General features: G+C 43.3%; 2 protein-coding genes across 2 annotated transcripts in view; one reads left to right on the plus strand and one right to left on the minus strand.

The window, feature by feature from the left end:
• The window catches only part of Dnah8 (dynein axonemal heavy chain 8), a 313,617-nt gene that overhangs the window by 47,426 nt on the left and 253,447 nt on the right, over positions 1–12,744 (plus strand). The window contains exons 14-17 of the mRNA XM_045156110.1: positions 3,848–4,045; positions 6,476–6,552; positions 11,334–11,433; positions 12,153–12,272. Of these exons, the coding sequence (XP_045012045.1) occupies positions 3,848–4,045; positions 6,476–6,552; positions 11,334–11,433; positions 12,153–12,272 (495 nt within the window). The remainder of the gene's footprint in view (positions 1–3,847; positions 4,046–6,475; positions 6,553–11,333; positions 11,434–12,152; positions 12,273–12,744) is intronic.
• Positions 7,497–7,703, minus strand: LOC105944524 (60S ribosomal protein L39-like; the record flags this gene model as incomplete). Its single annotated transcript, XM_045156003.1, has 1 exon — positions 7,497–7,703. A coding segment is annotated over one exon (207 nt), but the record flags the coding sequence as incomplete, so codon positions are not given.

Consider the following 12,744-nt stretch of genomic DNA (forward strand, 5'->3'; position numbering starts at 1 on the left):
CTCCTGAATGAGGAAGTGTGGGTGATGAAGAGAATCAAACTACAAACTGGGGTCTTTTATATATGTCTATGAGTTTCCCAATAGCTGTATCTTCTTCTTTTTCCTTTTCTTTTTTTTTTCTTTTTCAAATTTTTATTAACAGCTTCCATGATTATAAAAAATATCCCATGGTAATACCCTCCCTCCCCCCACTTTCCCCTTTGAAACTCCACTCTCCATCATATCCCCTCCCCATGTCAATCAGTCTCTCTTTTATTTTGATGTCATGATCTTTTCCTCCTCGTATGATGGTCTTGTGTAGGTAGCATCAGGCACTGTGAGGTCATGGATATCCAGGCCATTTTGTGTCTGGAGGAGCACGTTGTAAGGAGTCCTACCCTTCCTTTGGCTCTTATATTCTTTCCGCCACCTCTTCTGCATTAGACCCTGAGCCTTGGGAAGGTGTGATAGAGATATTGCAGTACTGAGCACTCTGGTCACTTCTTTCCATCACCATGATACCTTATGAGTCGTCCCAAGGTCACTGCCATCTGAAAAAAGAAGATTCTCTACCAAAAGTGAGCATAGCATTAATATAAGGGTATGAACATTAAGAGAAGTGCTTACTGGGCAGTTAGATAAGCATAGTATATGCATTTAGTCAGACATCAGCAGGCGTTACACCCCTGGGGCTCATGAACATCCCTGTTTTAAGTTTTCAGAATCAGGGATGTGTTCCCTCCCATGGAGCGGGCCTCCAGTCCCATTAGAGGGCAGTTGGTTTCCACCATGATAGACATGCCGCTCCAATAGCTGTATCTTTAGTTTGTTTTGTTTTCATCCTGGGCGTTGACAGAATAGAGTGGGCAGAAAGTTATTCAGGGGCAGAAGTGGAATTTAGGGCACTGCACCTGGAAGATGAGTTAGTCTTACTCATGGTGACAGTGAAGAGGGCGCCCAGGTCCGTGAGAGGGAGAAGGAACAATAAATCCGCAGTCAGAGCTGAAGAGTTGAAAGCTGATGGAGCCGGGCGTGGCGGCGCTTGCCTTTAATCCCAGCACTCGGGAGGCAGAGGTAGGAGGATCGCCATGAGTTCAAGGCCACCCTGAGACTCCATAGTGGATTCCAGGTCAGCCTGGGCTAAAGTGAGACCCTACCTCAAAATACAAAAACAATCTGATGAAGAGAGAGCTGATAAAAAAGCTACCCCGGGACAATTCCGCGATCGTGGCTGTGGTTGGCTATCGCGACAGTCTATTATGCTGATTCGCGGTGGACTGGGGACCTACCGCTGCCTAACTGAAGGGACAACAGTGGCACCAACCGGTGTCCCAGCCTCAGGATAAGCCTTCATCCAACCTGTGGATTAAACACTGACAGGTATTGTGTCCCGCTTCCTGGCCAGGAGAGTCCCCGTGACAGAGTTGAGTGGTAAAGGGTGGGGCCTTAGGAGATTAGAATAACAGAGCATGCTGGTAGGTTTTGAGTCTCTGTTAGATTTTACGCAAGCAAAGGGTTTGTGTTAGGAGGGGACCCATGTATTTCCTGTGTGCACAGAGTCTACGTTGTGTATTGTAAGTCCCGGGAGGTCTGTATGTCCTGCATAGTTTTTGGAAGTGTAAGGAAATTGTGGAGTAAGAATAATGGCCACTTTTTTGGGGGATATTTTATTTTTATTTATATATATGAGAGAGAGAGAGAGAGAGAGAGAGAATTGGGCACATCAGGGCCTTCAGCTGCTGCAAACAAACTCCAGATGCATGCACCACCTTGTACATCTGCCTTACATGGGTCCTGGGGAATCGAACCTGTATTCTTTGGCTTTTCAGACAAGCACCTTAACTGCTAAGCCATCTCTTCAGCTCTAGAATAATGGTCACTCGACCTTGGTTCTTTTGGGATGACATGCACAAGGACTTCATGTGAATTGTTTTTTTTTTTTTTTTTGAATATTTTATTTATTTATTTAAGAGAGGATGAGAGAGAGAGGGCGGATAGAGAGAGAATGGGCACGCCAGGGTCTCTAGCCTCTGTAAACAAACTCCAGATGCACGTGTCACCTTGTGCATCTGGCTTTCTGTGGTACTAGGGAATTGAAACTGGGTCCTTTGGCTTTGCAGGCAAATGCCTTCCCTGCTGGACCGTCTCTGCAGCCTCCTCATGTGACTTCTGATGGCTGTGTTGGAGGACCAGCAATGCTGTCTCTGCACTAGTGGGGTTGGGAGGACTTGCTGAAAAGAGGGTCCTTCCTTTTCCAGTCAGAGCACACAAAAATCTCTCCTTGGAAAGCTCTGAGCTGTGTTGTTTAGAGCAGTAAGCAAAATAAAAATTAGGGCTGGAGAGATGGCTTAGCAGTTAAGCGCTTGCCTGTGAAGCCTAAGGACCCCGGTTTGAGGCTCGGTTCCCCAGGTCCCACGTTAGCCAGATGCACAAGGGGGCGCACGCGTCTGGAGTTCGTTTGCAGAGGCTGGAAGCCCTGGCACGCCCATTCTCTCTCTCTCCCTCTATCTGTCTTTCTCTCTGTGTCTGTCGCTCTCAAATAAATAAATAAAAAATTTTAAAAAATTACTGGGCTGGAGAGATGGCTTGGGAGATAAGTCGCTTGCCTACAAAGCCTAAGGATCCACATTCGACTCTCCAGATCCCACGTAAGCCAGACACACAAATGTGAGGCAAGCGCAAGGTCACACATGTCCACTAGGTGGTGCAAGCGTCTGGAGTCAGATAGCAGTGGCTGAGGTCCTGGTGTGCCAATTCTCTCTGCCTCTCTTTCTCTCTAAAATGAAAAAAAATATTAAAAAATAGTAAAAAAAAAAAAGTATAAGAATTACTGAGGAAGATCAGGAACTAACTAGACTTTGGAATAGGGGTGTGTGTGTGCATAGTAGGTGGCAATATTGCACTGGAGTGTGGCTTTGGTACATTTGAAATATTTTCTAGAATAATGTTTACTGTGAGAATTTTCTGAGGGTCAGAAGTAATGGCTGTGACCTTTCAGGCATGTTAGACTTAAAGGATTGTGGTGGTTTGAATGTGAAATACTGCCCCATGCACACACATCTGGAGTTCATTAGCAGTGGCAGGAGGTCCTGGTGCTCCCATTCTCTCTCTCTCTCTCTCTCTCTCTACCTTCCTGTTTCTGTATCTCTCTCTTTCTCCCAGATTAATACATAAATATAAAACATAAAAAAGTAACACATTTAAAAAATATTTTATTTATTGGGACAGGAGAGGTGGCTTAGTAGTCAAGGCACTTGCGTGCAAAGCCAAAGGACTTAGGTTCAATCCCCAAGGATCCACATAAGCCAGGTGCACAAGGTGGTGCGTGCATCTGGAATTCATTTGCAGTGGCTGGAGGCCCTGATGCGCCCATTCTCTCTCTCTCTCTTTCTCTCTCTCCATCCCTCTCTCAAATAAGTAAATAAAAATAAATAAATAAAGCTGGGCATGGTGGCACATGCCTTTAATCCCAGCACTAAGAAGGCAAAGGTCAGAAGATTGCCATGAGTTCGAGGCCACCCTGAGATTACATAGAGAATTTAGGTCAGCCTGAGCTAGAGTGAGACCCTACCTCAAAAAACCAAAATAAATAAAATAAAATAAAATAAAATAAAATAAAATAAAATAAAATAAAATAAAATTTTATTTACTTATGAGAGAGAGAGAGAGAGAGAGAGAGAGAGAGAGCGAGAGCGAGCATGGCCATGCCAGGACTTCTACTACTGCAACCAAATTCTACTTTTTTGCATCTGGCTTTGCGTGAGTATTGAGGAATTAAACCCCAGTGGATAGGTTTTGCAAGCCAGCACCTTTAACCCTGGAGCCATCTTCCCAGCCCCAAATAACACATCTCTCTCTCTCTCTTAAGATTACGGAAATGATAACTATTGTGCAAAGATACTCAGCCTTGAGTCACTCTACAATCGAAGGGATAGATATTATGGCGATAAAATTCAAAAATATCTACCAAGGGATAAAGAAAAACCAATATGACATTCTGGATCCACGAAGGACAGAATTTGACACAGATTTCTTAGAGTTTATGACAAAAATCAATGGTTTAGAGGTAAGTATTTGTGCAAATTTACTGGCAAAGCTGAGTATTCAGCCATACTTCCCAGTACTTTTGCTGCAGATTCTCCTATGTGGCAAATATTCATGTATTACTACTTATTTTACATTTATGTTGCAAATTAACCAAAGATATTTGCAGGGTAAATGGCTAATTTATTTTTATTTTTGATTGTTTTGGAATGGCTAGTTTTTAAAGCAGTCCACAAATATCTCTCTCTCTGTCTCTGTTCTTTTTTTTTGAGGCAGGGTCTCACTCTAGCCCAGAATAATCCGGAATGTACTCTGTAGACTCAGGCTGGCATTGAACTCAAAACAATTCTCCTACCTCAGCCTCCGGAGAGTTTGGTTTTTTTAAGTAGATATTTTATTTATTTATTGGGGGGGAGGGGAGAGAGAATGGGCACTCCAAGGCTTCCAGCCATTGCAAACGAACTCCAGATGCATGTGCCCCCTTGTGCATCTGCCTTACCTGAGTCCTAGGGACTTGAACCTGGGTTCTTAGGCTTTGCAGGCAAGAACCTTAACTGCTAAGCCATCTCTCCAGCCCCATCTTTTTTGTTTTATTTTATTTTACTTGTTTGGCTGTCTGCAAGCACAAGGACAGAGGAAGAATGGTAGCAAAGGGGAATGGGTGCACTGCCAAGGAACTCTGGGCGCATGCACCTCTTTGTGCCTCCATCTTTTTTTTTTTTAATGACAAGTCAAAGACATCTGTTGTTAGTAACCAGAATTTGCATGAAAACTTGCTTTCAATTTTTGTCATAACGGTGTCATTTGTTCCAGTCTGAGAGAGAATCTGTGGTCCTCTCCATCTTTCGTCACTGTGGAGAGAGTTGAGAGCAGGGAGGAAGCTATCTCTCCCTTCGGCCTCGAGCCTGAGGTTGCCCAGCAGCTAGAGGTCAGCTCTGAAGACACCTTCCCGTCCTGTGTGTCATAGGTTAACGGGCACCCGAGGCATGAAGTGTGATAGAGAGTCAGAACTCCTCAGAGGCTGTGACATGTTTCTCACAGCAAGGTCACTGTGATGGAAAGCAACTGCTAACCCAAGGGCATACCCAGGGGGCAGTCTCTTCTTTGCTGTGGAAGGTCTGAGAATCCTAGGTGGGGGCAGGAATATACTTTTTCCAGATTCTTAATCTGAATATTTTTTTTCCCTTGAGGGTTAAAAAAGTCAGATTTTTGTCTCATGTATTATTTTTTAAACTTTAAAAATTTTTTAGATTGTTTTAAAGTTTTATTTATTGGGGCGGGGGGAAATGGGCACACCAGGGCCTCCAGCCACTACAAACGAACTCCAGGTGCCTGTGCCCCCTTGTGCATCTGGCCTACGTGGGTCCTGGGGAATTGAACCAGGTTCCTTTGGCTTTGCAAGCAAATGCCTTAACGAATAACTAAGCTAACCCTCCAGCCCTTATGTATTATTTTAAAAAAATTATTAATTTATTTATGAAAGAGACAGAGTGGGTATGGACATTTTTTTTGGTTAGACTGACCTACCAGTGAAGTGACAATGACAAGGTTTTTATTTTATTTTTTTTTTGGTTTTTTGAGGTAGGTTCTCAGTCTAGCCCAGGCTGACCTGGAATTCACTATGTAGTCTCAGGTTGGCCTCGAACTCATGGTGATCCTCCTACCTCTGCCTCCCAAGTGCTGGGATTAAAGGCATGTGCTACCATGCCTGGCACAATGACAATGTTTTAATTCTCCTTCCTGGGATGGAGAGATGGTTCCACGGTTAAGGCATTTGCCTGCAGAGCCAGAGGACCAGAGTTGATTCCCCAGTACCCATGTGAAGCCGGATGCACAAAGTGGCACATGAATCTGTAGTTCATTTGCAGTGGCTAGAGGCCCTGGCATGCCCATTCTCTCTCTGTCTCTCCTTGCAAATAAATGAATAAACTGTATGTAATTCTGCTTCCTTTTCCAATATCCAATTTATTATAGGTGTGATAGCTCATATCAATATAATCTATGTGTATAACTAATTTGCAAGGAGCAATTCAGTTTCAAGTTCATTGCTAGGGATAATGGAGCCCTGGAAGAACATTTTCTTTTTTCTGTTTTTTGACATTGTATTTTGATTTATTTATGAGAGAGAGGGATGGGGGAAGAGAATGGGTGCACCAGGACCTCAGGCCACTGCAAACAAACTCCAGACACATGAGCCATCTTGTGCATCTGGCTTACGCAGGTCTTGGGGAATTGAACCTGGGTTCTTGGGCTTTGCAGGCAAGCATTTTAAATGCTAAGCCATCTCTCCAGCCCTGGAAGAACGTTTTCTGATTTTTGTTCCTTCTCAATCGCAATGACCACAGGGGACCACTGTCACATAGCCCACTTTGAGTTTGTCAGAAAGTCACTAATTGTCAAACAAAATGAATCTCTTAACATGAAATAACTGAATATTAATATTTAATTTTAGGTACAAATCCAGGCATTTATGAGTAGTACTTTTGGTAAGATCTTCTCTTCTCAGCTGGCCCTTCAGCTGCTTCAAAGGTATTGATAAAGTTTTATTTGGGGTGGTTTCTAGGTGGGATAACATTATGTCTGAAAATTCAAGTTTATATAAGGTGTTCTTTTTTTAAATTTAAATTTTATTTGTTTATTTGAGAAAGAGAGAGGGAGAGAGAGAGAGAGCGAGTGAGCACACCAGGGCATCCAGCCACTGTAAATTAAATCCAGATGCATGCACCACCTTGTCCATCTGGCTTATGTGGGTCCTGGGGAATCAAACTTGGGTCCTTCGACTTTGCAGGCAAGTGCCTTAACCACTAAGCCATCTCTCCAGCCCAAATAAGGCATTCTTAAAGTCTCTTCTACATAAACCTTACAATTTATATGTGTTAATTTTTCAATTACCACTAAATAGACTGGTAAAATTTTGAAATATAGTATGTTACCTTTTAAAACATGTTATTTATCTATTTTATTTATTTATTTGAGACAGAGACAGAGAGTGCATCTGGCTTACAAGGGACCTAGAGAATTGACCATGGGTCCTTAGGCTTCACAGGCATATGCCTTAACCTCTAAGCCATCACTCCAGCCCTAGCATGCTATTTTTTTTATTGCATTTTCTTCTTTTTTAATGTGCTTTTTCTTTTTTCTTTCTTTTTTTTGTTTTGAGAGACAGAGAGAGAGAGGGAGCGAGAGGCAGATATATAGAGAGAATGGGTGGCCCAGGGCCTTCAGCCACTGCAAATGAACTCCAGAAGCATGCACCACTTTGTGCATGTGGCTTTTATGGGTCCTGAAGAATCGAACCTGGGTTTTGTAGCTTTGCAGGCTAGCGCCTTAAATGCTAAGCCTCTGACCCTTTTGCATTTTTTGTTTTCCCCAAAAGGATTTTCATTTGTTTTTGGACCAACACATCCGTGTAGATCAATAGAAAGTAAAACAGGATTCCAATTTAACATGCGAAAACCTCCTCGGTGCAGGCATTATTGGCCCTGTTTGGTAGAATCAATCATGGGGTGCACAGGTCCTTGCAGACCCATGTTGGTTCTCCTCCAGCGTCTTCTCTTGGAGTTGTATCTGATTTCGTTATCAGTTTTCACCCAAATCCACTGGGGAATGGGATGGTTTTGCTTTTGTTTCTTGTCGAGCAATTGCTTGATTCTGAAAGTCTCGTGAGAGGACGTGGCGAGATATCAGGCAATGGCAATGAACCGCGATGGCGAAGGAAATCAGCCCTTTTGCATTTGTCTGAGAGAGTCTCATGTAGCCCACGCTGGCCCCAGGTTTGCTCTGTAGCCAGAGACGACCTTGAACTCCTGATCATTTCGCATCGACCTTCCAAGTGCTGGGATTACAGGCATGAGCCGTCCTGCTGTTGGGGAACTTTCTTGAAACGATCGCTCCAGCGCCAGCAGGAGTGAAAGCAGAGTTTATGTCCCGGACACCGAGGTTGGGATTGATCCCCAGAGTAACTTCGGGTGTTAAACTGAGATTTTACTTACAGCGTTCTGGCCAGGGGAGGGGTGAGCGAGCAAGTGGGCGGCTCGTTTGCAGAAGGAGCACGTGACAGTTAGTTTGTGCAGTCTGTATGATTCGAAATAGTGTTTCAAAACATACCTAGGAATCAACATGCGTATGGATCATGTAGTCGGGTCACCCTAACCATGAGCTGTGCTTCACTCTATTTTAGTCCAAGCTGTCCTTCCCTCTTATCATCCCTCTGGGTCCCCCTAGACAGCTCTCTCTTTGGGTTCCTTCAGCTGCTGACTGAGATAAGCTCAGCTCCTCAGCAGTTAACTCTTATGGTGACTTCGTGCATCAGTCCAACTTTAAGCTTCATTTCCATCACACTGCCTGGTTTCATTGCATGGTTTTAATAGCAGAAAGGATTTCGTAAGAAAATGAAATGATCTCACATGTCTCCTCAACCCCTAGTTATGTTACATGGCTTAATTTAATTTCATAGGTAATATTAGAAGGAACAAATGATGTTTTTTTAAATTTTTTTATTAACAACTTCCATGATTATAAAAAATACCCCATGGTGATACCCTCCCTCCCCCCACTTACCCCTTTGAAACTCCACTCTCCATCATACCCCCTCCCCATCTCAATCAGTCTCTCATTTACTTTTTTCTTAAATTTAACTTTATTTATTTGAGAGAGAGAGAGAGAGAGAGAGAGAGAGAGGTGAAGAGGCAGATAGAGAGAAAGGGCACGCCAAGGGCCTTTAGCTGCTGTAAACAAATTTCAGATGCATACGCCAACTTGTGCATCTGGCTTACGGTGAATCATGGGGTATCGAACCTAGGTCCTCTGGCTTTGCAGGTGAACGCCTTAGCTGCTAAGCCATCTCTCCAGCCCTTAAACCCTCACCACTTCTTTATTGTTATTTTTATTTTTTAATTTTTATTAGCATTTTCCATGATTATAAAAATAATCCCATGTTAATTCCCCCCCACACTTTCTCCTTAGAAATTCCATTCTCCATCATATTACCTCCCCATCACAATCATTGTACTCATTTACTTTTGGTGTCTTGATCTTTTCCTCCTCTTATGATGGCCTTATGCAAGTAGTGTCAGGCACTGTGAGGTCATGGATATCCAGGCTATTTTGTGTCTGGAGGGAGCACGTTGTAAGGAGTCCTACCCTTCCTTTGGCTCTTACATTCTTTCTGGCACCTCTTCTGCATTAGACCCTGAGCCTTGGAAGGTGTGATAGAGATATTGCAGTACTGAGCACTGCGGTTATTTCTTTCTATTACCATGATACCTTCTGAGTCGTCCCAAGGTCACTGCCATCTGAAAAGAGAAGATTCTTAACCAAAAGTGAGAGTAGCATTAATATAAGGGTGTGAACATTAACAGAAGTGCTTACTGGGCAGTTTGATAATCTTAGTATATGTATTTGGCCAGACAACAGCAGACGTTACCCCCCTAGGGCTTATGACTACTCCTGTTTTAAGTTTTTAGAATCAGGGATGTATTCCCTCCCATAGAGTGGGCCTCCAGTCCAGTTAGAGGGCAGTTGGTTTCCATCATAACAGACATGCCACTACTGCACCTGTTGGCTCATTTGACCTGGCTGGCCAAATATAAGGCTTGCAGTGTCCACTGATGAGTGTCTTCACTGGTGATTTCTCTTTCTCCCATTGAACTGCATGCAGAATGGCTTCTTCCAGCTTTCTGTCAGCCAAATGATGTTTAATTTGGCATATGGGGGCATGGTGGCCCACACCTGTAATCTCAGCACTCAGAAGGCTCAGATGGAGGGATCACTGTGAGTTTGCAACCAGCATGGGCTACAGAGTGAGTTGCATACAGGTCAACCTGGGTTAGAGTGAGACCCGACCTCATAAAAACCTAAAAGGAAAAACAACAACAACAACAAGTAAGAACACTCCATGTATGAATAGGGTTCCCCAAAGTGACGTATTTTATTGCCTATATTGAGATACTGACATACATAATCAAATGGCTACTAAAGGCAAATCATTATTAGTCCATCCATCATCTCACTAGTTATTCCCTTCTTTTTCTTTTTTTAAAAATTTGTTTGTTTTTAATTATTTATGAGAGAGAGAGAGAGAGAGAGAGAGAGAGAAAGAATGGGAATACCAGGGTCTCCAGCCACTGCAAATGAACTCCAGATGCATGCGCCACCTTGTGCATCTGGTTTCCATGGGTCCTGGTGAATTGAGCCTTGAACTGGGGTCCTTAGGCTTCATAGGCAAGCGCTTAACCACTAAGCCCTCTCTCCAGCCCCTTCCCTTTCTTTTTTTATGGCAAGAGCATTAAAACCTGTTCTCCTTCAGCCTCTTTCTCCCTCTATTCCTATCAGCAGAACTCCCCTAAAATGACAGGGATTTCAGATTATATTAGAGGGAAAAACTGGACTGGAGGTCATTCTGTGTGTGTGTGTGTGTGTGTGTGTGTGTGTGTGTGTGTGTGTGTGTAAAGACTCATGTCAGAGGCCCTTCTGGAATTCTTCCCTGTGAGCTCTCGGCCAAGGCACTTTGTTGTGACCTTGGCATAGTTGCATGTCTCTCTGATGGTGGCGATAGCTGTAGAGACCATCATGACTCAAAGCTGGCACAAAGAGTGTGACAAGTTACAGTCAGCAGGTACCATTTTCACGGTGACGTCTCTCTCTGTCTCCCCCTCTCTCTATAGTATGCCATTGTCAATCACTTCATTATCAGAGCACTATGGCCTTGGTACTTGCCTTGCACCGTTTAGTCTCTAAGTGGACATGATCTTGACTGACAGGTCATTACTGTGATCTCGGTCTTTTCCGTAAGGTGAATGTGGGGTCCGGGGAGACTGAAGCGTGTTTACCTTTCTTGTTTGCCGCGTGTGCCAGGATAATGCATGGGGCTTGGGGTAGGCACTTAGCAAACACATGGCTGAATGTATAGAGCTCCAGAAATTCTTTTCTTTTCTTCAAATTTTTATTAACAACTTCCATGATTATAAAAAATATCCCATGGTAATACCCCCCCCCACCTTCCCCTTTGAAACTCCATTCTCCACCATACCCCTCCCCCTCTCAATCAGTCTCTCTTTTATTTTGATGTGATGATTTTTTCCTTCTATTATGATGGTCTTGTGTAGGTAGTGTCAGGCACTGTGAGGTCATGGATATCCAGGCCATTTTGTGTCTGGAGGAGCACGTTGTAAGGAGTCCTACCCTTCCTTTGGCTCTTACATTCTTTCTGCCACCTCTTCCGCGTAAGACCCTGAGCCTCGGAGCTCCAGAAATTCCTAAGCAGAGTTGCTGTTTCCCTTTTCATCATTCGGGTTTCAAATTGTTTTTAGATTTCAGAAGCTGAACATTCCCTGTCTGCAGGTAGAAATCTCTCACACAATTGAGCAAATTCTCCAGTGTTATGTGGCTGAACTTGAAGCTACCAAGAAGGTGAGCACTTGCATTGGACAATGCATTCTACTAGAAGGAAATGTACCTGTAGGTTTTATCACATGCCAAGTTTTTCAGAGCACACCTTTCACTGTGGAGGATCTTGGAGACTCCCCTCTAGGTGCAGAGAGGTCCTGGTGACATGTCGCCAGTCAGCCAAATGACACTTTTTTTTTTTTTTGCTCTTAACAATGCAGCTTTGTCCACGGTATTCGGATCAATGTTCCCAGCCCAGCCCTGTTAGGTTAGTATTTTTTTTTTTTTTTTTTGAGGTAGGATCTCACTCTAGCCCAGGCTGACCTGGAATTCACTATGGAGTCTCGGGCTGGCCTAGAACTCACAGTGATCCTCCTACCTCTGCCTCTCATATAACCTTCAAAGACCTTTCACTCCCAACTTTCTTCCATTTCCTAAAGATCCCACAGCCTCTTAAGAACCATGCAAGCATGCAAAAACATGATCCTGTTGGGGGGGGGGCACAGTTGTACAGATTCCAATCATAACAATGAGTAATGGAAAACAGAGGCCAAGAGAGAATTCAGTATTGTGAGCATGATTGTCTCTGAGCCTCAGATTATCATCACTAAAGTGCATTTACATATTTATTGAGGTCCTCTTGTGTATTCAACCGGTAAAACACCTATACAAATGTAACTGTAAATTTCTTGCCTTTTCCACTGTGTTAAATTCAAGCACTAACATGAGATTTTTAATTACAGCTTTATCATTCTCAGAAAGATGACCCCCCTCTTGCTCGTAACATGCCCCCCGTAGCGGGCAAAATTCTTTGGGTGAGGCAGCTATATCGGCGGATAAATGAGCCCATCAACTATTTCTTTGTAAGCCAATAATAAAATTTATAATATATGAGTTATGGTGGTTTGGAAACAAAATTAAATTACAAATGCATTTTGTCTTATGGTATTTATGTCCAGTGAAGTAGTTAGAGCAAAAACTTCTAGTGGGCAAAGAAAATTTAGCTTATAAACATGCTGGAGAGGGACGCTACGTCCATTTCTTCCTGTTCAGCAGATAAGCCAGTTCAATTACAGTTATCTCTAAACTGATGGATCTTACACTGTTCTGTATTTTAATAACAGAGGATACTTTATAAAGAGCTTTTACAAAATAATTGTTTTGTAATCACAAAATGTAAGCCAACTGCTGGTGCCTACTCCTGTGCGCAGACAGATAGGGGTTGAAGTATATTTAATCAAGGTGAAGATGGGATACCAAGCATTTCAGTAGGAATGGCTGAGCCCCAGGCAGGGCTCAGCCGTGCGATCAGTACAAGATTCCGGAGAACAGGAC

Source organism: Jaculus jaculus, chromosome 8, assembly GCF_020740685.1.
Source record: "Jaculus jaculus isolate mJacJac1 chromosome 8, mJacJac1.mat.Y.cur, whole genome shotgun sequence".
Lineage (NCBI taxonomy): Eukaryota > Metazoa > Chordata > Mammalia > Rodentia > Dipodidae > Jaculus > Jaculus jaculus.